Genomic DNA, 25,432 nt, shown 5'->3' with positions numbered 1-25,432 from the left:
TTCCGTAGAGGTGCCTCTGCTGTGTCGTGAAAATACACATTTATAAAGGACTCGTCTTTTCAGTGTTTCCTCTTTCTCACTTTGTGTCTGTCTGTCAGTCCCATTAGCAGTTGCGGGGTGCTGCCTTCTGCTGAGCTTACGGAAACTTTGGCGCGGGCCATGAAGCCTACTTCTAAGGATGTGTCAGGAAAGGGAGGGGAAGTGCTACTTGCAAATGGTGTCTACAGTAACTGTCCAGTGTTTGGGCAGCACATACAGAGACAGTGGCCAGCTACCAGGGTTAATTCAGCCAAGGCTACTGTCTACTGGGAGGACCAAAACTTGGCAGGAAGTTTCTTTGTGTAAGCAGTCGCCTTGTCTACCTAGCTACTATTGCTTAGCTCCATCTAGCCAAGACACTGTATTTAAATGCTCCAAAGTGATACTCCTGAACGTCTTCCCACACAGCTCTTCTTTCTTTCACTAGTCCCTCACAGACCGTCAGTGTCTATATCATCCGCAGTGACCATCCAGAGTCAGTGGAACTGTTGTCTGAGCTCCAAATAGGCGGGGAGCAGCTGCTCTCCTCTCTGTCTGGGCTGCCTTAGCGCTACCCTGCTTCTGTCTTGAGTTTTTACAACGTATTCTTCACGCTGCAGCCCAGAATTACCGTGCAAAACAATGCCAAATCTTAGGACTTCTTTGTTTAAAACACTATTGTAGTAGTTAACTTTTCTCGTTGTTGTCACAAAATATCTGACAAGAAACAAAGTTTCCAGTTGAGGGGGTACAGTCCTGTCATGGGGAGAAGCCATAGGTGGCTGGTCATACTGGATCAGCAAACACAGAGTGGAACAGGAAGTGTGACCAGGCTACAAAACCTCAGGGCCCACCCCCATCGGCCCACTTCCTCCAGGACAGCTCTACTTCCTGAAAGTTCCACAACTGTGTTGCTGGCTGGGGACCAAGTGTTCACATGCATGAGCCTGTGTGAATGTGCTACATTCAGTCCACTGAAGCTCTAGAGGGTATTTCTTATACTTAGAATAATAGCCACACTCCTAGTTTGACCTCTGACCTTTTCCCTCTGCTCCCTTCACTCTGGTCTTTTCTCTGTCTTTGTTCTCCATCGTGGCAGACCCATTCCTACCTTCTGCCCTACTTCTCTACCGTCTGTTTTCACCTGCTCTGCTGGGTTTGTGTTGAATGGAGTTTGGCCTCTACCACTTTACAATTTTTCATTTGCAACTTACAAAATAGATTCTGGGTTCTGTACGGAGGAGAACTGTATCTTAAGCTCCTTTGTACCTGTAACATTGTACACAAATATGTAGGTGAATTAATACCTCAGGTGATTATGCCAGGCATTACATTTTCCTTTTCTTAACTTGATAAGGTTTGAGAATAGGTTGAGTTTAACACTTCAAACACATGAGCCGGAGCTGGAGAGTTGGCTCAGTGGTTAAGAGCATTTGTTTTTCTTACAAAGGATCCGGGTTCAGTTCTCAGCACCCACACGGAGGTTCACCACCTCCTTGGGCACCAGGCACACATGTGGTGCACAGACATACGTGAAGGGAAAACACACACACAAAGTAACAAAATAAATTAAAAAAAAATTTAAACATGTGAGCTTAATATCTCTTATTTTAGAGGAGCCAGAGAATGCTGTCCCTTTGTCATGTCCACAAAGGACAGAAAATGATGCAGCTGTGTCTGCTTTTGCCTACAAAGAGCTGTGCCTTCGCATCTTAGTGTGTGTAGTGTTGTGTCATGCTGTGTCATGATCTTGAGATTTGCTGTCTTCTTTCTGTTCCATTTCTGTCATTCATGTTCAACATGCATATATAGAAAGAGGGAAAATCAAACAGCACAAAAAGATACTCCAAATTGGCAGAACTTAGAACATTTTTGGAGTTGATTCATTTCAGCTCAGTAGCCCATTTTCAGTATGTATGTCCTAATTTGGAAACTTACATCTGTGTGATTTGAGCAAGTGATATGAATACAGTAGTCTCTGGTAGATTGTGTCTCATTTCTTCAGACAAACACATCTAAATCCAATTTGAAAGTTACTCTAGTAATTGACTGCATTTCTAACTTCATGGTGTCTAAACATATGACTGTAGGTATGTCAGTACTGTCTGCTCCCCACATTACATGCTACCTCTGGATATCTGAGTCCCACAAAATCCTCTTAAAAATGGTACTCAGATATTTAGGCCAGAACACCATTGTGTTCCAAAGTCTTGAGTGTTCCAATGCTTTGAAAGTCCTAGACCCAAATTCATTTTGTTTTTAGTTCTTTGCCACTAAGCTGGAATGTGATTTTTTATCTCAAATTTATGCAACTTTGCTACAACTTATTTATCATATTGTATCAAAGATCTAAGAAAACATGTTAAACTATATTGTTACTAATTATGTCAATCAAGAAAATTTCAGGGCTGGAGAGATAGCTCATCGGTTAAGAGCACTGTCTGCTCCTGGAGAGGTCCTGAGTTTAATTCCCACCACCCACATGGTGGCTCACACTATCTATATTGGGATCTGATGCCCTCTTCTGGCATGCAGGTGTACGTGCAGATAGAGTACTCATACAGAAACTAAATAAAGGAATAAATTTTAAAAATAAAGAAAATTTCATTATGCAGTTTACTGAAACATTTCTGTTTTCATATACCTTTCTGTAAAAAAAAAAAAAGTATTCCCATTTTTTTTTTTCCTTTTCTTTCTTCCTTGGTTTGTTTGTTTTAGATAGGATTTTGCTAGATAACCAAGGCTGGATTTGAAGTCATAGTACTCCTGCCTCTACATTCTAAGTGCTGAAATTACAGGTACCCAGAGTTGTAGAACATTGGGTTCCACTAATGTGTCAGCGTATGTGCACGTTTGTGTGTGCAGGTTACACTTGTGCACTGAGAGGCCAAAGGTCAACCAGAGCTGCTGTTGCCAGGTACATCACCTTGCTTTTCAGGCCAGTTCTCTCTGGTCTGAAAGTCGTCAGATGTTCTGGACTAACCATCTAGCGAGTCTCAGGGACCTGCTGGTGTTGCTCCTCAGATTGCTGCCATGCTCAGACTTCTCAACGTGGGTTTCCTGGCCAGCTTGTGTGCTCACGCAAGGCAGAAGCTTTGCCAGCTGAGCTACCGCCCATCCCAGAGTCCTGCTCTCTTACAGCGCCACACACCTATGATGTACAGAGTTGAGAATTGCTCCTTACACTTCTTTTTCTTTCCAGCATTTCCCTGTACCGGGGTAACTGCAGGCCCATACGATTTGAACCACCAATGCTGGATTTCCATGAACAGTAAGTAATTTGGAATGGTAGGACTTTTTTCCTTGCATTTTTCCTGCCCTTTGCCTGTGTCAGCTGTGTGAGAAAGCTACACTTTTACGTCTTAACAAAGCAAATGATGTTGAAGCCCTTTGAAACTAGAAAACAAGTGTCTGTTAAGAATCTGAGGGCTGGAGGGATGGCTCAGTGGTTAAGAGCACTCTCTGCTCTTCCAGAGGTCTTGAGTTGAATTCCCGGCAACCACATAGCAGTTTATAACCATCAATACTGATCTGATGCCCTCTTCTAGCATGCAGGTGTATGTGTAGATAGAGCACTCATCTACATACATACATATATAAACAAACAAACAAACAAACAAATAAATCTTTTAAAAAAGAAAACGAATGTAACATGATACAAACTGAAACTTTAAACGTTCCGACATGCTCCACTCTGGGTCCGAGGTTCCCTGTGAGAAGTAGCGTGCGCATTGAGGCCTGCTCTGAGCGGCACCTGGTCTCTGGTTGAAGTCATTCGGGTTGGAACTCTGCATGACATGGTGCTCTGAAGGTGCCTGTGTCAGCTCACTGACAGCAGTGTGCTCACCGGCCCCAGGGAGGCCGCAGCAGATCCCACAGCTCTGTTGGAGCAGTCACCTCCTGCCTTTGGGGTGCCCGTGTCGCCCACCTCAGGTCTCGAGTTAAAACAAGTGTTCACCCTACTGGGCTGCACTTGCAGGTGGGGGAAGAGGGCATCTCACCCTGCTGCAGAGCGAGCCGTGTGCACTGTGGCTTAGAGTCTACCCTAGGAGAGCACGCAGTCAGGCTGGGCTCTGTGTGTGCATGCATTTGGAAGTGTGTTTTACTCAGGTGTGGGCAGGCAATGGTCGTCTTATTTTTCCTCTCAAGTTAAGTAATTGTTTCTACTATAAGCCTGTCCTAAATGAAATTTAAATGCTGTACACATTCTTTTGGTTTTATTATTCTTCTGCCTTTGGGAATATGGGCTGTTTCTTTTCTTTTTTTTTCTTTTTCTGTCTTTATGTTGCCTCTACAGTGAATTTAAGCAAGAAGGCCAAAGTTTGTGTTTCAGATTTTGAGATTGATAAATAGGTAGTAGGTACTAGACCACATATGCTTTGCTGAGTCACAGGTTCTAAACCGAGCTTTGTGGTGTCATGTCCTCTGCCAGAGCAACACTTTTATTCCACCTCCTCAGACATTTGATTACATCAGTGTTTTAGGTCTACTCTGGCTGAACAAGTAAAAATTAGTTTTCTTTATCACTGTCGACATTCATTTAGCCTCTCTTGCTGTAGTAAACACAAGTTTAAGTGCATTTTTCATAGTTTCAGATTTAGAAATCAAACATATCGATTGTATTCTCTGAAACATGTCTGGGTATGAATCAGAAGACACTTGATAACCTTTTTTTCCCCTGGTGATGAGATTCCCTTTTTTTTGGGGGGGGGGGGCGTTTCAAGACAGGGTTTCTCTGTGTAGCCTTGGCTGTCCTGAACTCACTTTGTAGACCAGGCTGACCTTGACCTCATAGAGATCCTCCTGCTTTTACTTCCCCAGTGCTGGGATTCCAGGCTTGTGGTGATATTTTTACAGAGATCATGGGTTGGGGGGAGGGGCTGGGCATGCAGAGAAGAGTTTGCATGTGCTTCTAGACGGGGTCAGTGTTTATTAAGTAGCCGTTATGCAAGTAAATGAGTCTGTGGTGTTCAGTTTTACAGACCGTGGCGTTCAGATAGGAAATAAATGTTTATATTGTTTTGCAAAAGGTTTAAGTACTGTTAGGACAGTAAAACTCAGGAGACAGTAGGATGTTTAAGAGGGAATTAAGCAACAAGGGTTCTACTCTGATGATTTATGTTGCTGTCTTGGGTAACTATGCTCCCATGCAGTGTGGGGACGCATCAGGGAGACCTTAATCAGCACTATGGTTATGAACCCCCAGCTTCTCGGAACTAAAACGGAATACTTTCATTTTATGTATATGTATATAGACACATATTTAAGTTTGTGTGTGTGTCTGTGTATGTCTATACATTGTGTACCCATGGAGGCACAAAGACTGTCAGATCCCCTGGAACTGGAGTTAGAGTTGATTGTGAGCCACCCAGTGGGGGTACTGGGAACTGAACTCAGGTTCTCTGGAAGAGCAGGAAATGCTCCTAATTGCTTGGCCATCTCTCCAGCCTGTGTTCAAATCCAGGGCATTGTGCATGTTAATGAAGTATTTTACTACTGCCGTGTGTGTGTGTGTGTGTGTGTGTGTGTGTGTGTGTGTGTGTGTGTACATCTCATAGAGCCAGAGTTTCTATTCTTTATGAATTATAGAGTCAGTGATATTCTGTTTAGCAGCACAAAATGCACTAAGCCAGGGGCAGTAAGAACATTGCAAGAAGTGTAAAGTTCTTAATTCAGTTACAGATATATCACAGTCTTCTTTAAGTGAAAACCATTTAGTGAAAGGGGGCATTGTATTTCATGTATATCAATATGGTTAATTATTTTTTAAAAATAGGCTTTCTTTTCTCTAGTAAAATTATCTTTGAGTGTGTTCTCAGAGAAGGGAAGCATAGACTATTGAGCTTCATGCTAACACTGTGGCATTAGATAATATTGATGCAATTCTGTGGGATGTGGAGGCAAAAATGAAAATTAGTTCCCAGCACCAAATTTTTAGTGAAAATTCCATTTTAAAAAATCAATAGCTACTTTTGACACATTGTTTCAAAATTTTTATATAGTTGTTTTTGCTTTGTGTGTGTATGTGTGTGTTCGTGTATGTGACTAGAGATTAATGTCAGAGACCACTGTTGGTGTCTTCTTCCATTACTGTTGTCCTCATCTTAAGCGGGGTTGTTCACTGCCTCTGGAGCTCACTGATTCAGCTAGACTGGCTGGCCAGCAAGCTCCTGGGATCTGCTTGTCTCCTGCCCGGCACTGGGATTACAAAGGTGTGCTCCATGCCTGCCCCTTTATATAGGTGCCAGATCTGAACTCAGTTCCCTGTGCTTAGGCAGCAGAACTGTTCTGACTGAGCCCTTCTCCCAGCCTTTCATGTGTCTGTGGAGGGTATTTTGTAAATTTTAGATTAAAACAAACAAACAAACAACCTTTCATTATAGAAAAATACCTGAACAGAAGCTGAAATTTCCTTTCCTAATTATTTGCCTCTTAATTTTTTGATTAACGCTCTATCTCCAGAGCAGGAGAACTTGGGATAAAGTTAAGCGAGATTCTGAAATGATGATTTTAATCTGTTTGTGAAATGTTTGTTTCTTTCCTTTTTGAATCTTGTATTTCTTTGAGAATGAATGGACCCTCTTGCTTCCTTTTCTCTAAAATACACAATTGCACATAAGAGTATTCAGGAGGCTGGAACAGGAGAAGGTTGTAGCATTTTAGAGACACCTCCCTCACAGTTCCTAATTTGACCCTTAAGAGCTTGTGAAGGCTGGGATACCTGAGTGGTATATGGTCACTGTAATAAACATAAAAGCAAAATACTCGCGAGGGCAAGAAATTAAAGAGTTGTCATAGTCTGACCATTTAGAACCTCTGTATTTAAACTGTCTTCCATGTGCTGTGCATTTACATTTATGGACTCACAAAAACATATCCCACATTTTATAAATATACTATCGTTTAACTTGCTTTTCAACTCAGTGTATTGTGAACCTCCTTGTTTCTTACTATTTTATGTGGTATTAGCATCAAATTCTATGGGCATATTTGTTAAATTTGTTTATTCTTAATTGATTGAATATTTTGTTAGCAGTCGGTATTGAAACTGGTGTATCACTTACAATGTGACTCTTCCCTCAAGACAGTCACACTGAAAGGACACAAAGAATACTGAAGTTAGCCTTTAACAACAGTCCTGGCTAATTATGACTAGACAGAGGAGGTGGTAGGATAGTGAAGTTATCACTGCCTGGGGAGGAAGTAGATGGGCTTTCTCATTGAGGCTGGTCCTGATCAGAGAGCAGCTGGAGGCTCAGGAGCTAAGAGAACCTTTGTAAGCCTTCGTGAAGATCCAGGGCAGGACAGGTGAACTTCAGCAGAGCACAAACAAGGCAGGTGACAGTGAGGAAAACTACCAGAAACACAGGAAAGGAGCTGATGCCAAGGGCAGCACCCTGTGCTGCTCCAAAGGCAGAGAAGGGAACAGAAAGGAGCAGTGTTCTCTGTGCCTGATGTCTGCACTCCAGCTCACTACGGTCGAAACCTTATCTAGAATATGATGGTATGGGGAAAGGGAGTCTGCAAAGAGAGTAGGCATGAGGGAAAACAGACCTCATACACAGGGTGCTTACAGCTGCCCTACCCTGTGTGTCAAGAAGATACATCTGTGAACCACAAAGAGGAACCCATCAGAACCCAAGTATGCTGCTAGGCCCTGCTCAGATTTCCTGGTACTAGAACTGTGAGAAAGACATTAATAGTGGTTATAATCCACTGAGTGTATAGCATTTTGTTACATTTTCTTAAATTAACTAAGACATTGTTTTTCTATTATTTAAAAATACCTGCACCCAGTCTAAGAACATCAAACGTTGTATATTTTATTTCACAAAAATAGAACTAGGGTTATAGAAGGTAGATCTTTGTGGGCACATGGGAAAACATGCAGAATGGTAGAGTTCATTTGGAGACTCAGAACCTGCTAGGGATCTTAAGTGTGTGTGCCTAGGTACATGTTTAGCTGTGTGGGAGGGCACGCGAGAGGCTGGCATATATGACTGTAGGAACTGGTTACACCCACGTTGAGGAAGATAGTGAACAGCTCCAACCCTGAGTCATGTTGCCGATCTTTTCCAGGCAGGCAGCAGGAGATCGTGAGCAAGGGAGAGCAATTGAAAGTCCATGTGGTTCAAGAAAAGGGCCTAAGCTGTCCACGAAAGGACTTCCACGTGATTAGTAGACCTGCCTAGCGTGAGCTCCCCTTGGATGTAAGCTGGCGATAAGGACTTAATCACATCTGCAGAAGCACTCTGAGCAGCACCTCCTTGGTGCTCCAGTAGCTTGGGGAGATACGTATGCTACAGGCTGTGCTGGCTCTCTTAGCAGCTCCAGCCTGAAGAAGAGATTCAGAAGACAAGGAGAAGTGCGCTGGAGAGGAATTCAGGGACTGTAATTTAGTCCAGCCCAGGGTTAGCACCCAGCCACTGTATGACTATAGACATCAAGATTCCTAAATTTAGTGCTCTTGTCTCTAAAAATGGAAGGTCTTATGCTTGAAATTCTGTGTTTGGCAGTTTAGAGCCCAGGTTTTTAGGAGACTCAAGAGTAGCTTCATGACAAGAAACTGAGAAAATGTTTTCACTACAGAATATTATTCCTAAGTGGCTCTAGGAAGTAGCCAGTTGCTAAAGGAAATCAAATGTGAGTTCACATCCTCTTTGAGTTATGTTTCTTCCCCACTTTAGAAACAAAACATTGTTACTTAATTGAATTTTTTCCTGCATTGATCTATTTTCTTTCTTCCCTCATACATCTGTGCTTTTCTTAAATGGGAAACTTGAGATCAGAACACTGCTCTAGAGTAACTCCTGAGAGCTTCATGTACGTTTCCCGTTGACACCTACTCCCTGGCCTCACTTCGGTTTTTGTTAATGTATGTCCAGCGTTTTTTCAGTTGTTCAACCTTTAGGGACAGTGACCGTGTAATTCTATTTAAGGTGGTTATGACATCCCCATTCTAGTTTGGGGTCAGGTCACAGGACCCATTCTACTGAGGAATATGAGAGCAGGCCCAGGGAAGCTCTGGGGAGGTTTTGTTCCTCTGCACTGTTAAATGTGTGTGAAAGAAGTGCCCCTTTTCTGTGCTAGGTATTGTAGGGCTGGCGGGGGTGCTTTGGCAAGTGTCCTGTCCTCAGTGTTCAGCAGGATAGAGCCAGGGCCTGTGTCTCACACCAGAGAAATGAAAGGGTGTGTGCCCTGGGCAGTGCACCTGGCATGCTGAGCTCACAACCCCAGTGGCCATGCTGCCTGGAGCCTTCAGTTAGGGCACCATTTTGTCTCATTAGTAATTTGTGGGGTGCAGGGCAGTCTTGTGTCTCTGCCTCCTTAATGCTGGGATCATATGTGCCAGCTTTGTATGTGGACGCTGGGGCTCACACTCGGGACCTCAGGCTCGAACAGCAAGTGCTTGACAAGCCAAGGCAGCCGTCTTCTCAGGCCCTTGTAGCTGTGTGAACATCTGAAAGCAGCAGGCACCATGATGATTCAGTCGTAGGCTTTTAGCTGTCCCTTCCACAGATAAGGACCCTGCGAAACCAGCTTACCATTAGCGCTAGAATGAGAAAACTGGCGTTAAGTATGGATTGCCTGTGGCGCTTCTGCATCAGTCAGTGCTGTACCTGTTTAATTGTAAGTGAGAATGCTGGCTGAAAGTCCTGAAGGCAGAAATGGGACAGATTCAGCACCACTACAGACAAGCAGGTCTCTCACCTTCACTTACTCTCTTATTCCCTCACTACCTATACCTTTTTCCTACAAGGACGAGAAAAACCCTACTGACTCCTTCCATCCCTGCCTTCTGTAGCCTTCTACCACAGGGAGACACTAGCTTCTAGTTCTCTAGTCTAAAAAAGTCTCAGGATAGAGCAGTGGTCACCCCGGTGGACACTCTGATGAAATGGGCCCCTTTTTAGATGCATGTGTATTGGTACTTTGCCTGCATATATATGCGCCACATTGTGCCTGTTACCTGAAGAAGTCAGAGGAGGGCACTGCATTCCCTGGAGACACAGCCAATTATGAGCCACAATTTAAGTGTTTAGGTGCTAGGAACTGAGCCCAAGTCCTCTGCAAAAGCAACAAGTGCTCTTAACCACTCTCCAGCCTCCCAAATAGGTTTTTCTTGACTTTTTAAAATTTAACTTTGTCTTTAATGTTTAATTTCTCCTTTCTCCTTTCTCCCTTCTGCCTTCCTGCTGGTTTCCGAATAACATTCTGTAGCAATCTAGACACTACTGACTTCCCTCGCCCCCCATCCCCCACATGATTTATGCCAGTGTTCTAAAGTGTTTTTTATTTCCATAACAACTTTTTTTTTCAACACTCACCGCAAACAGTAAAGGATGTTTGGGGTAGAAACTTGGTTCACTGAATTCTTTGGTTCATATAATTATTAGATGCAGGAAAAATGGCTTCAAATCTTCAGTTTAAAATCATTACTAACTGACTTTAACATGTATGTTAATAGGTTGTCGCTAGATACAGGAAACTTTTGTTAAAATAGTTCAATCTATAAAAGATATTTCTTCCTAATTACTTTTTGGTATTCCAGGAAAATCAAGGAGGCCTCCTTTTTTCAAGAGTTGTTTGGTGCCTTGTAGTTTTTCCACTTCGGGTTCTTAGTTTGAAGGTTTTCTGATGTGTTTGTGAGAGCTGTAGGGTTTTGCGGTGATTGAGTGGTACGGAGTGTTGATGCTGACTTGGCCCAGCTTCCCACCCAAGGCTGCTCAACAGAAGGCTGAGATTTCCATTCATAAGGTCTGTCTAAGGATATTTGGAAAACCATTTCTGCAGCTGTTTCCTGATAGTGCAGCGTCTTCTTATGTGACATGGGAAATGTACCACTGACCACGGAATTGCAGCTTACTTTCTAAGTTAGTCTGTGGTTTCTAGATATTCCCCTCAATTCTGTGGAGCCTTAGACTCCTGGAATCTTGACAGTCCAGAATCTGGACATTCATCTGTCTTGAAGCACAGAGAAATGTCTGATGGCTTCAGCTGTGTTCACCTATAAATACCTCCCACTGTTCTCTTTGACTCCTCTGTTTGGAGAAGCCAGTATTGGAAACAAACAGGACCCACATTGTCAAGGGGCTGGACATCTGTTTAGTTTTATTTTTAAATTGAGCTTGTCTAGCCAAGCAGATCACACATGCTGCTTGTGGTAGACAGAACTGTAAAATGATTGGGAGGATTTCAGGCTTCTAGTATGCATGTGTATATGCATCTTTACAATCAGGCACTACACCGGGAGTGGCTGGAATGAAGGTTCTGAGTCATAGGACCTTTAAAATGGAGAGATATCTGGGTGGGCCAGACCTAGTTCCAAAGCCCTCAGATTCTGGCCTGAGAATCATGACAGAAATGTTGGACATTTGAAGTAGCGGAGGAACTTGGCACAGGTTTTACTAAGTTGCCGGTTTTGGAAATAGAGGAGCTGTACGCAAGAGACTTAGGGCAGCATGAGTTGTGCCAATAAATGAAATGCATTTAGCTGAGGGCTTTCAATTCATGTGAGAACCCAGCCTGCTAACAGTTTTCAGGAGCCTGTGGTGGTATAGAGCATAGAGAGGGAAAGGTGATGCGAGAGAATCCTGGACCAAGAGGGCAAAGGGCAGGCTGAACAGGGAAGGCTCTTCCTTCAATGGAGCCCTCTACTTTTGTGATGTGGACTGGACTGCCCAGAGCTTAAGAAAGCCTGTCTTACGTGAACATGCAAACCTACAGTGGACTGCTGGTGCCCTTCCCACCATCTTCTCTCTATCCTCTTTATTCCTAATTTCCAGAACCCCTCTGTCAGCAAGTGCGGCCCAGAACCTGTCCTCCTTGATGCCTCAAGAAGACAAAGCCAGGCTAGCAAATTGTGAATCAAACTTCTCATCACCACCCTGTCCCCAGGCTCCTGGGACCTCCATACTTGTCTCTTTGAGCCCTGTCATTATAGCAGGCTATCCATAGCCTGTTAGAAAGAGATTTTAAAGTACCTGTCCATCGTGTTTCCTGTCTCCTTATCTTAGATGAGATTAGTTGTACTGAAGTTAGGCAGGAACAGAAGTGTGGGCAGTGACTGCCGCACGTAGCTCTCGGTTGAGACAGGTCGCGCATATGGTGGTCTTCCAGGCTACAAGAGTATGTTTACGTCGCTGTGCTGTTTTACTTACAACACTGAGGAAAGAAGCTTTTATTTTTCCAAACTGTGTAACTGTAGTTACACAGTTTCTCCTTGGTGCAGTGTGACCATAGTTTGAAGTCTCAGTTGAGCCTGCAACTGCTTCTTTAATTGTTCATGATCTAGAGCGCCTTTCTGGGGTCTGTGAGCCAGTCACTATCGGGGTCTAGCCTCTACCTCAGGCAAGAGGATTTCAGTGAAATGGGTACTCCTAAACCATGTCTCCACAATTAGGCCGCAGAATTATTGTGGACCTCCTCCTGGTGGCTGGGCTATAAGCTGTGAAATGAAGTAGCCTAGGCTTTTGCTTCTCTGTGTAAAACAGAAGCACGTTTTTCGTGTATGTGATAGTCTAGCTGTAAGGCACAGCCTTCAGCGATGCTGAGAGAGCAGGCGCGTCAGCCCACAGTGAGAAACTTGGAGGGACTTCGTCTCTCATACTGTTCGGTGTCTGCAAGGTGGTGGGTCCTGTCACTCTCAGAAATCTGGGTCTGGTTTAGGCCTCTGGGGAACCAGAGTACGTCTAATCCCACCCCAGCAAAACTGCACACCAGCCAGCATCCTGAAGAAACTCTCAGTGCCACTCAGACCCATATCAGAGCCTTAAAAGGCAGCTTAGTTAAATGTTTGTGAAAGGCAAGGGTTCTTATTTATATAATTCTTAGAAAGAAAAAGAGTAGCCAGGCGGTGGTGGAGCACGCTTTCAGTCCCAGCATTCCGGAGGCAGAGGCAGGAGGTTCCCTGTGAGCTCAAGAAAGAGAGAGAGAATATTTGGTAATATGCAAAGGAAATATTCTTACTCTATTCCAGAAACGACAGAAAATATTGAGTCCAAAAGTCAGCTGTGGGTTGAAAAGGAACAAATAAGAAATGTTGAATTGAATTTTTATTTAGATAATACAGAATATGAAAATTAGTATGAAATATATATTGAGCACATGAAATTCTTACCACCATCTAGTAAACTGGAAGATGTTACTTTAAAAAAAAAAAAAAATTGATGACGGGGGAAAAGTTTTTAAGGAAACACTATAGTTTCTACTTAGGCAATTAACTGTACTTTATCATAATGGTTAGCTAATGACATTTCTGATATTTTATTTTTAAGCCTGCTTTTCAAATCAAATTCATATAATGGTGACGAAACAAGAGTCAGTATTTTTTACTTTCTGAATGAAAAGTATACATACAGAAGATACATGATAGATGTATATTTTACATTTCGCCACACAGCTGGAGAAATAGGGTGCCTAGTGAACACTGTACCCTCTAGACCAGTGCCATTGTTCTCCTGTATTTGTGTAATCAGTTCTAAGATTCTTAATAGTTGTACTCTCTATGCGTAGACAATTAAATACTGTTAGTTTTTTGTGCTTCTGAACTTAATTGCCCAGTGTTTTAAATTTTTGAGATACTTCAAATGTGTAAAAAGACTATTCCTGTATGAATTATTAACTTTGTACATCAATGTGCTGCGTACCACACACTATCTGTATCATGTGGTTAGTCTAAACCAGCACTTCTGTTATCTATGGAAATCTGTCTCTCAAGTACCCCCTGTGAAAACTATGTCCCTACAGTCCAGCCTTCCTCTTCCTTACCACAAGAAACCGGAAGCCATTCACTGTGCTGCACTGTGCCAGGGAAGAGTTGGTGGCCACAGGTTTTCCTGATAGCTTCAGCATGGCTGCTTTGTGTTTTCCTAGGAAAGCCTGTGAACTAGTGTCTGGGTTCCTCAGAAAGGGAGCTATCCTGTCTTCGGGCGTAGTGCCCCAGTGGGTTAAGGAGGGCTGGGTCTTTCTGTCCTGCCATCTTGCTGCACACGTGCCCCTCTCCTGTTGTCAGTTGTTTCTGTAGCTGCCCCAAAAGCTGTTGGAACACAGCCATACACTAATTTGTTTTTATTTTGTATGTGAAATAAGTAGAAAATCTGAATAGAGTCAAAAATCAAAAGCAAAAATTGTGAGTACATGTTTGGAAAAAGCAAAACAAGTTGAATCAATCGAACAAAAACTTTCTAGAAAGCAAGCTGTGCACAAATGATAGATGGCAGGGGCCTTTCTAATACGGTCTGTTTGGTTTATTGCCCCGATTCCAAACCAAAGATGCTGTTGGGAAGACAAACCCAACTACAGACAAGCATCCTTTTGTATATAGGTTCAGAAGTCCTCCACAAAGCAGCAGCAAACAGAAGTAATCAGCACGTTAGATAGTTGTGCCCGTAAGCAAATAATACTATTGTGAGAGAATAAAGGAGAATACGTAAGAGCATATCAGTAAATGTAGCGAAAGAAATACAGTACATGTCCATAGTAATCATTCTCAAAAGACCAAGAGCAGAAAGGAATGTGCCAACCTAATGAAGATGATCTGTGAAATCCCAAGGTTGATGTCACGCATAATTCTGAAAGAGTGAAACTGTCCTCTGCATCAAGAGCAAGATCACCTCTCTTCAGCATCGTATTTATTCTCATTCTGGTAATAAGGTAGGAAAAATGTCAGATGGCACGCAGAAAAGAAGCAAGAATCTCTGCTTGCAAATGTTCCCTCTTCTATAGACTAGATACCCAGTCTAAATATAATATATTAAATAAAGGCTACTAGAAGTAATAAGTTTAATATGCACTGGATGCAAGACCAAAATAGAAAACTAAACTATATTTTTTTCAATAGCATTGAAAACTCTTTTTAAGAGAGAGAAAAACAGTTGCAGCTAGATACGGCAGCCATATGCCTGTAACTCAGCATTCAGGAAGGGAGGAGAAACATGAGTTCAAAGGCAGACTTGAATAAACAGAGCTGGGATAGAGGATGAGGAGAAAATTCCATTTACAATAGCATCAAAGGGAATGAAATTCCTTTATATGTATAAATAAATATGTGTGTGTGTGTGTATCACATGCATATACACAACCTGCAGACTTCATTTACTTTATATATATATTTGTGTTTAGGACTGAACATTTGGGTATTTCAGAGGGTTCATCCATGGAGAAAACTGATTCCCCCTCTTGGTACCCACTAATTGCTGCAGCTCTTCTTGTAGGGGTGGGATCTCCCCATTTTTGTAGGCATGCCAACTGACACAGCCTAGTTGTTGTGCTGTTCTTGTTTAGTGTAGCATGCCTGTCATACATATATAGAAGATAGTACATCAGAGCAGCATCCTGGACCTCAGGTTCTCACCATCTTTCTACCTCTTCTTCAGCGATATTCTTTGAGCCTTGTAGGGGTTGTGTTGTCTAGATGTGTCCATTAATTAGGGTTGGGCATTCAATGATCAGTTCTCTACATTTTGGCCCATTGTGAATTTAGGTCTCTCTAGCTTCTAAATTTGAACATTGTTTTGGGGCATTAGTTGGGAGGAGCAAGACTAGCCTGTGTATCCTAATATAATTTATCATCTCTGAAGGAACTTAGGGCCCCTAATTCATTTTCTTAAACTGGTGAAAATTATCAAGCTATTCTTTGGTTTTTAAATTTTTCCAAATAATAAATTAGTCAGACAACTGAATTGAAGAAAAGGTAGAGATAAAAGATAGGAAAATACACTTGACGCAAATACAAAGCACAGTTCTGGCTGTGTTTCAGCTGCTTAGGATTTGAGGTTTAATGCAGACATTGTATTGGAATTGTAAAACAAGACTTGAAGAAGTGTGGCCTAGAAGGGTTGCATGGGAAAAGCACCTTATAGAAGAAAGTTGGATCTGAATTAGAAAATTAGTTTGGTCTAGAGAACAGGGAAGACAGATGGTCTGCAAGGAACTGGGTCGTGCAGCACCTGAATCAAGCGGAAGATTGCATTGTGAAAACCTCACTAGTTACTTACTTGGGCTAAAAACGTCAGGTTTTGGAGGACATTTTAATACTGAAGGAGGGAGAGGAAGCAAAGCCAGCGAGCATGCGCATGTGTGCTCCCACACATGCCTGCTACTGTACTAAATGATATGTGCAGTGTGCAGTAAGTACATGCCTGTGGCTTTGTCTTCTAAGTCCTGATAGCCTTGACAGGTAAATAGGACCAATGCCAGTGAAATTTTTAGCCCTGAAGAAAAGAATTCTGCAATGCTGTAGAAACTAGAAGGATACACAGTGAGATTGGGAGCAGAAATACCAGTTCAACTGCATAGTAAGATTTTGCTTTTCAGGGACACCCAGGGGACCATTAAAGGGAACCATGAGCCACTGCGTATGTATTTCATATTGTTCCCTTGAGAGGAGGCAGTTTGCTGTGGGGTTAGTTCATGGACTAGATGCCAATTCAGGTTCAAAGTATGACTTTGGACAAATTAATGAAGTTCCCCCCCCCCTTCTATCTCAGTGTCCTCTATTAAATGAGAATAGCAGAAGTCCCCAGCTCATAAGATCTCTTTATGATCTTGCCACCAACTTTGTGTCTGTGGCACTTTGGGAGACAGGCAGGGTGGTGCTAGCAAGGGGAAAGGATCAGATACATTGTCCCAGACTGGCCTCCTCACAGACTGTCAGATTATAGGTGTTGTTCAGCTGAAACTTGTCTCATCGAATGAATTACAGCACCTGACTCAGTGTGAGGCACAGAACTGACACTCCGGTATTTGTTGGCTGACGACGTGTATTTTACTGTATTTGCATATGAATTTGCCTAACAATCTTTCTGTTTGACTTTTAAACAATTAGCAGTTATCCTAAAAGCTAAAAGTATCTGAGTTATTTCTGAGAGTTTTCTTTTTCTTTTTGCAGGCCAGTTGGAATGCCAAAAATGGAGAAGGTCCACTTACATAACCCTAGCTCTGAGGAGACTATCGCGTTAGTGTCAATATCTGCCACAACGTCACATTTCCACGCGTCATTTTTTCAAAACAGGGTAAGTTCTTACTGAAAATATTTTTTTGTTTGAAATTGAAGTTCTGCATTTTTATTAATGGCTAATTTTGCTATAGTTAAAATGTGTTTCTAGTGTTTCCCTACTTTCTTGAATATCACTTGTTTGTTCCTTTTTTATAAGATTGATAATTTCTATCCTTAAATGCCCATTGATTTCCTTCAGCAAGTAATGGTAACTGTTCTAGGAATCTTAAGCACTCTGAAAAAAACTCTAGCCTTTGCATAGCTGGTTCTTTCATTTTGTTTTGTTTTATTTTGTTTTGTTTTGTTAGTTTTCTCTGTAGCTCTGCTGTCCTGGAACTTGCTCTGTACCAGGCTGACCTTGAACTCAAGAGATCCTCCTGCCCCTGCCTCCCAAAGTGCTGGGATTAATGATATGTGCCACTGTCCCTGTTCTGAACAGCAGGCAGGTCCTCAGCACTGGTAAGGTTTCTCTTGCTGTGTAGTATTAGCAGAAGCCCAGTGGCTTAAGCTGGTTCTCAGGAACACAGCGTTTTTGTATCATATAGCCTGGGCTCAGCCCTTCCATGCTGGGAGGCTGAGTGGATCTTCGGATCATTCGGATCTTCAGTGGAATTAAATTAATCAGTTTTGGTTGCAGAACATTTCCTTGCTGACCAGCCCCTCGCTCAGCTTGATGGACCCATGGGCTCCTCTGTTGTAAGCCAGCAACAGTGTGTCACTCCCTTCTTGCACTGCTTATCTTCCTGGTTGCTGCCTCCACCATTAGTGGCGTAAAGTCATGACAGTGGATCAGGGCCACCAGCATAGTCAGCTGACTTGAATTACACCTGGAAAAAGTCCTTTTCCATAGGCAACCACAGTGTCGTACCTCATCATAGTCACAGGCAGGGTTGAGTTCTGCGCACCACAAGTATCTTCCCAACTTTTACTGACGCTGTCACTTGTAAGGTGTGTGTTGTTATTTAAGGAAGAGCCTTTCTGATCAAAACGACAGAAGAGGGAACTCAAGGATTTTTGTTTCTATTTTAATGAGGAGATACATTAGGCTTTAGTGTGTAGGCTTACAACATAATGAATAGGCAACATGAGGAGAGAGTAGAGGAATGGATTCTAATTTCATCTCTCCCAGGGGTTCACTGGCTGTTGAAGGGCTGTGACTAAGAAAATAAGCAGCATCTTTTCTAACATATAAAATACGTATAAACTACTGGGTAACTTCAAGTTTTACAATTCTCCTTTCTAAAATACTGTTTCAATATGTGTCATTGGTAGTAGCTTCTAGGGTTAAAAAATGGCTATGGTGTTGGGTTTTGTTTTGTTTTGTTTTGTTTTGTTTTGTTTTGTTTTGTTTTTCACTCCCCTCTTTGGAAGCTTTTATAAATAAAGGGTTTGAAAGTCAGCATATTGCTTTTTTCTTTTTACCTAAAAGATTTTTTCACAATTTTTGTTTTGTTTTGTTTTTTGTTTTTCAAGACAGAGTATCTCTGTGTAGCCCTGGTTGTCCTGGACTCCTTTGTACACCAGGCTGGCTTCGAACTCACAGAGATCCACCTGCCTCTGCCTCCCAAGTGCTGGGATCAAAGGCGTGCGCCACCACTCCCAGCTCACAATTTTTATTACTATATCAGCAGTCTTAAATTACAGAATTCTGGGGAGACTTGAGGTCTCAAAGGATTTGCCTTAGTTGTGAGTAACTTACAAGAGCCCAAAGATTGGCCTTGTATGAGTCTTCCCAGTCTAGTGATTTGTCTTATACTTGGCTGTAAGGAGTGGTGCACATATTGAAATAGCTGCACCAGCTTCTGTTTGGTTGGTAAGTTTACTTCTCTGAGTGTCTTTTCCAGTGAGGTGTGTTTCTTAGAAATAACATATAATTGAATTATTTAACCGAATTAGCCCATCTGAGTTTTTTTTATTGATGCATTGAGGCCATTAACATTTAAACTTGTTATTGAGAGATAGTATAGGGTTATTATTTGGTTTTTGTTTCCTCTTAGTATTAAGAGTTTGTTGACAGCCAGGCACAGTGGCACAAGCTTTTAATCCCAGCATTCAGGGAGGCAGAGGCAGGTGGATCTCCATGAGTTCCAAGCCAGCCTGGTCTACAAAGCAAGTCCAGGACAGCCAAGGCTACACAGAGAAACCCTCTTGAAAAACAAAAACAAACATACAAGCTAGGAGTTCTTCCTAGCTTGCCTGTGATCATCTGTCCCCTCATGGAATTTATTCTCTCAGAGTTATAATGCTATCGATTTTCTTCTCTCTGTGAAGAGTATGCTTTTTGAAGCTCTCCTGTGGTGCTGGCCTAGTTTGTTTGGTCTTGAAATGTCCTGATTTCTCCATCAATTTTAAAAGAGAGCTCTGCTGAACAAATCATCTTGGTTATTTACTTTACAGGCTTGAAGTGTTTGTCCCATGCTTTTCTCACCATAGGGCTGCTGAAGCAAGATCCAGTACCTACTCTGATGAGTTTCGCTCTGTACATGTGTTGGGGTTTTTTCCTTCAGCTCTCACTGTATCTTTGCTTTGTGATTTTGGTGTCTTGACTGTGTGTTCTGGAGTGCTGAGTCTCTGCTTGTGCTCACTTAGACATTAAGTGTCTCTTGCATTCCAGTGGTTCACTTAGGAGGTTTTCCACCATAATTTTATGAAGTAGGTTCTCTCTGCTTTAAGCTTTCATCTCCAGTTCTTTACCTCAAGGATTCTTAGGTTCAGTCTCTTAATCATTTGCTGGAGTTCTTGGTTGTTGCCATTGAGTTTGCTTATTTCTTTAGTGGCTGGTTGAATGTGGTATCCCCAACTTCATGCTCCACCCTGAGACTCCTCCTTCTTGGGCAAGTCTCTCACCGATGCTTAGCACATGTGTTTTATTTGCTACGTAGAGCTTTTCTTTTCCAGTAACTGTATTTTCAAAATCTCAGTTTTCTCGCTGATGTTCACTTCCCTTTGCTGATTTTCTCTTCTTTGTTGCTGTTTTTTTTCTCTCAGTCTAGAATTGATTTCTTTAGCTCATTCATCTATATGATTGATCCTTTGGGGCTTTTTGCTTTTCAGATATCCATCAGATGCTTTAGCTACTTCAGTATCTGATTCTGACTGTTGAGGAACTGTGATCTTTTGGAGGAGTCATGTTTCTTCACTTTTTTATGGTTCTTGTGCCTCCATGTTGCAATTTGTGCATGTGTGTTTTACTATCTTTTTCTATTTTATTTGCCGTATATCTGCCAGTTACTGATTTTCCACTTTGATGGCCATATAGCTATAACATTGCACATGCAACTCCATGAGTTGGAGAAGACAGAGATTTTCCTTTTGCTTTCCCAGTTGTTTGTCTTGTAGTCAGTAGTGCTGCACTGATTTTGTGGTTCCTTCCTCAGCATTGGCCACTCCGTCCCCTGGTCTATCTATATGCTACCACTTTCCACTAGTTTTGGTTCTGTCAGTGATTGGTGAAACATCAGTAAACTATACAGTAGCCAAATGCTGTGACATTCTGCTGGTCCCACACATACACACAGGTCAATAGGTACCTCTTTTGGGGAAGGGGTGAGCTGTTTATGGAAAGGGATTATAGACAACCGAGCTATTTCCTCAGTGTGAGAAGGCATAGATTCCTTTGCTACCACATCCTGGTCACAGAGGAATTCAGACAGGAACTGGTTCCACTGTAATACTTCTCCTTCCGTGGCTGAGCTGGTGAAAGACTCTGGCTTTAAACAGCTTCAATCCATCATTGTAAGGGACGCACTTATGAACATAGGGTAGTTAGCAATAACTAAGAATAAGCTTCTCTATGTCTCGTAAAATGACCAGATTTATTTCTCAAAAAGACAATGTTCATATGTGGAAAGCATTTTCAGTAAAGGGCAACAGGCAAAGGCTGATTGACTTCTTTTGGTTTTATAAGAATCCCTAGTTGCCAGTTCACCAACAAATATGATGTCCATAATTAGGGTATTATCTGGTTCAATATTGGTCAGGTTTGCATGCACGAGATGAGCTTCCTGGCAGTAGGGAAAGCTTTGTTCCTGGCCCCATTGGAAATTAGCTGCCTTTCCAGTCACCCTGTTGAGGGTTTTATGATAATCTGTAACTATGGTATGTGATTTCTCTAGTGTGCAGACATACCACTTAGGAACGGTGTGTGAGACTTGTCCCTGCATGGTAGGATTAAAGGCATGCAACACCACCACCTTGTTCGCCGTAACTCTAGAACTTAGAGAGCAACTGATTCATGAGATCAGCCTGTCTCTGCTGGGATTGAAGGCATGGGCTACCACTGTCTTGCCCAAATATTTTAGCTTAGCTCCAAGTCATTCCAACAACTGGATGACATTAATGGTTACTTTTCTTCTCTGGTAGCATGCATAGCACCTTCCAACCTTGTGAAAGCTAGCCAGTAGGTGAGTACAGTCAGACCTTTTTATGTTCCATGCCTCAGGAATGGGGTGTCCTTAGCAGTAGGGTCTTACCATCAAGGTCTGGATGATAACCAAAAGCACTGGTTATAGCTTATAATGTTTGGGAGATTATGGAAACCTGTTGCCAGTAACTAACTCAAAAAGAGGTAGCCTGTTCCTGGTGCTGGGGCTTTTATCTGCTAGCACGTGGTGTCTAGTTAGGGTGCTGTTGCCAGTTATAGGATAATTCCATTTAAACTTTTTATATGCATATATATATGTCTTTTAAGACGTTTCTACAGTCGAGAAAATGGCTTTTTCAAAGGGCTTTTAGTATTAGTTATCCCTTCCCATTTTCCCTCTGCTACCCTGCCCTCCCACCCCCACTCCATTTCATCCGTGCTGCTCCCTTAACTCCTTCCCCAGGGCTCTGTCCCTTCTTTGAAAGATGCTCTCCTCTAGTTTCCTGACCTCTGTTGTGTGGACTAGCCTTGTTGTTTGTTAACCAGATGTTTCTCCTTCACCAGGCTACATGGAAGCACAGGCTATTTTACCACCTTTCTCAGAGGAGCCCTGCATTCCTTTAGCCCTGCCACAGTTTACAGATGTGTAGTGTATAGTACAGAACTAAAGCATGTATAATGCCATGCATATTTTAGTTCCTCATGTCTTCTCTCTCTTCACACGTTCAAAACCAGTTTTCCCTGGGAGTGGTGGCACACACCTGTAACCCCAGCACTTGGGGAGGCAGAGACAGGTGGATCTCTGTGAGTTCCAGGCCAGCCTGGTCTACAAAGTGAGTCCAGGACAGCCAACGATACACAGAGAAACCTTGTCTGGAAAAATCAAGAAAATAAATAAAATCAGTTTTGTGGATCTGAAATCCCAGCTTTTATTTTATATATTTTAGTGACATTTTTCTGCACTCTACGTCATCAGATTTTACCTGGCTTTATTATTTTTACTTAACTTGGATTTCATTTGCTCTTTTTCTAGTTTCTCAAAGCAGAAATATAAATTGTTGGTTTAAGACCTAAGTGTTCAAAATAAGTATGTAATATTATAAATTTTCTTCTAATTGTTGTTGAAACTGTTGCTTATACATCTTAATACATTGTATTTTCACTTCAGATCAATTCAGAATATTCATGTTACCATGTGACTACTGAAATGGCCAGTGGATTTTTTAGACTAGTAGGAAATTTACCAGACTTAGCTTCATTTTTAAATGCAGGCTCAGGGTGCGTTCTCTCTAGTGTTTATACCTGGAGGGGTACTGGACTCCACGCGGGCCTACACTCAGCCCTTAACAATGAGTGTAAGTTGAGATGAGTCCTTTTGCACTGTAGTGTGATAGCCCTGTCACCATTCTCTGCCATGACGAGATAGTATTTACATTCTGTCTCTATTTGGATGTGTTCATCATCCATCCGTTTTGTGTGATGTAGTTAAGAAAAGTTAGGATATTTGGGGTGGGGGTTGTTGCTTATAGTGTAAGAGGAATGTTCTTTTTATCTTTCTTCATCATAGGATCAAGCCAGAGGCTCAGTGCCATGTGCATTGAGCTAGAATTTGGATAGCACTTTAGAGTCCTCACAATAGAAGCAACATGAGAGACTGGCAGCTTTACACCTCAAATGCTCCTAAGGCTGTACTACAGGCCAAACTAGAGCGTTGGCTAGTCTTGAGTTTCATGGAATAACCGCTGTTATTTTGTTGTACTAAAATTCCCTTTTACTGATTATGATGGTATTCTCAGTCTACAGGAAATAATAGGAGTGAATTTCTTCTTTCCTAATTTAAGTCGCTGGCAGCAGTGGGGGGATTGAGGCCCAAGCTTCTTGTTTGTAGTACAACTGTGAGTCTATTAGAAAGCTCAGCTTCAGTCCTAGGCTGTTTGTTCTGGGAGTGTAATTAGGTGCTTTAGTCCAGTTTAGTAACCTTTGAATGAACAGAGTCCAAAGGAACTAAGTGTTAAACAGGGCTTTAAGGCTGGTAAAGGACAAAGATAGGTGATGACATCTTTTATTATTTTTTTCTTTGTACAACAGTGCAGCTAACTTGAATGTTACATATTTAGGGGAAAAGCTAGTTTGTGGAAATTTATTTGTTTGTAGAACTTTAGCTGTCTACTGTTGGTCAGTATGTTCTGACTCTTTTTGATAACCAACTTAACTCTCTTGCTTTTCTTTTTCAGAAAATTCTTCCAGGAGGAAACACATCATTTGATGTAGTTTTTCTTGCAAGAGTAGTGGGAAATGTAGAAAATACTTTATTTATTAATACATCTAATCATGGGGTGTTCACTTACCAGGTAAGAACCAGAGCTTGTGTTTCCTTTTCCCTACAGATGTAGCCAGCAGATACGATAACCTTCAAGAGCCCACTTTGTAAGCTCTGGGGAGAAGAGAAAACACAGGACATTAGACTTAGGATATACTAAGGGTATTTACACTTACTATAGCTTAGGGTTTGCGTTTTATTTATTTGCATTTAATCTGTTTCTTTTTGTTGTTGTTTGCTTGCTTACAGCACTAGGAAATTAGATGAGGCTCTTTCATAGGCTGTACTCCAAGCAGCGCTCCCGACCACATGTGTTAACTTAATGAGTAGACTATTGCAAGAGTGGAGGCCAGGGGTCTTCCTTCTCATTAACAGCAGACTCGGGCAGCCATGGCCAGTCTGTCTTTCTGATATTTATAATCAGGTTGTTCTTAAGGTGAACTTCAGTGGCCCACCGTATTCTAGTGCGCTCTCTGTACATTCCCACACCTGGTTTTCCTCTAAGTCTTTGTCCTAAATATACTTCGTCTGTCTGCATCTCTTGCCACTGCTCTGCTCTTTCTCAAGCTACGGTTATTGGCTGTTCACTCTTCCCCAACACTTCTACAGTCTGTGACTCACTCTATAATCAGAGCAAATTTTAAAAGAATCTCTTATCTACAGATTTTAGTATGATTATCCTATATTATATGTCTAATACGCACTTATAAGTGAGTATATGCCCTGTGTGTCTTTCTGCTTCCAGGATAACTCACTCAGGATGATCTTTTCTAGTTTCCACCATTTGACTGCAAATTTCATGATTTCCTTGTTTTTAATTGCTGAGTAATATTCCATTGTGTAAATGTACCACAATTTCTGTATCCATTCCTCAATTGAGGGACATCTGGGTTGTTTCCAGGTTCTGGCTGTTACAAATAAAGCTGCTACAAACATGGTTGAGCAAATGTCCTTGTTGTGTACTTGAGCATATTTTGGATATATGCCTAAGAGTGGTATAGGTGGATCTTGAGGTAGCACTATTCCTAATTCTCTGAGAAAATGCCAGGTTGATTTCCAAAGTGGTTGTACAAGTTTACATTCCCACCAGCAATGGAGGACGGTTCCCCTTTCTCCACATCTTCTCCAGCATGTGTTGAGTTTTTGATCTTAGCTAATCTGATGGGTGTAAGGTAAAATCTCAGGGTCGTACACCTAAAAAAGCTAAGCAGAAGGAGGACCCTGGGTAAGATGCTCAATCCTCATTCAGAAAGGCAAATGGAATAGACATCAGAAAAGGGAGAAAACAGGGAACAGGACAGGAGCCTACTACAGAGGGTCTCTGAAAGACTCTACCCCACAGGGTATCAAAGCAGATGCTGAAACTCATAGCCAAACTTTGGGCAGAGTGCAGGGAATCTTATGAAAGAAGGGGGAGATTGAAAGACCTGGAAGGGACAGGAATTCCACAAGAAGAGCAACAGAACCAAAAAATATAGGCTCAGGGATCTTTTCTGAGACTGATATTTCAACCAAGGACTATTCATGGAGATAACCTAGAACCCCTGCACAAATGTAACTCATGGCAGTTCAGTGTCCAACTGGGTTCCATAGTAGTGGGAACTGGGACTGTCTCTGACATGAACTCAGTGGCTGGCTCTTTGATCACCTCCCCCTAAAGGGAGAGCAGCCTTACCAGGCCACAGAGGAAGTCAGTGCAGCCATTCCTGATGAGACCTGATAGGCTAGGATC

The 25,432-nt window shown here is 42.1% G+C and overlaps 1 protein-coding gene across 2 annotated transcripts in view; it reads left to right on the top strand.

The window, feature by feature from the left end:
- The window catches only part of Tmem131 (transmembrane protein 131), a 136,195-nt gene that overhangs the window by 56,332 nt on the left and 54,431 nt on the right, over nucleotides 1-25,432 (top strand). For both annotated transcript variants that reach the window (XM_055606926.1, XM_055606916.1), the window contains exons 4-6: nucleotides 3,221-3,289; nucleotides 16,910-17,033; nucleotides 23,615-23,731. In XM_055606926.1, the coding sequence (XP_055462901.1) occupies nucleotides 3,221-3,289; nucleotides 16,910-17,033; nucleotides 23,615-23,731 (310 nt within the window). The remainder of the gene's footprint in view (nucleotides 1-3,220; nucleotides 3,290-16,909; nucleotides 17,034-23,614; nucleotides 23,732-25,432) is intronic.

This window comes from Psammomys obesus, unplaced genomic scaffold (assembly GCF_907164565.1).
Source record: "Psammomys obesus unplaced genomic scaffold, mPsaObe1.curated_primary_1811, whole genome shotgun sequence".
Lineage (NCBI taxonomy): Eukaryota > Metazoa > Chordata > Mammalia > Rodentia > Muridae > Psammomys > Psammomys obesus.
Note: the sequence above shows the minus strand (reverse complement) of the source record. Positions and strands in the feature narration are given on the sequence as shown.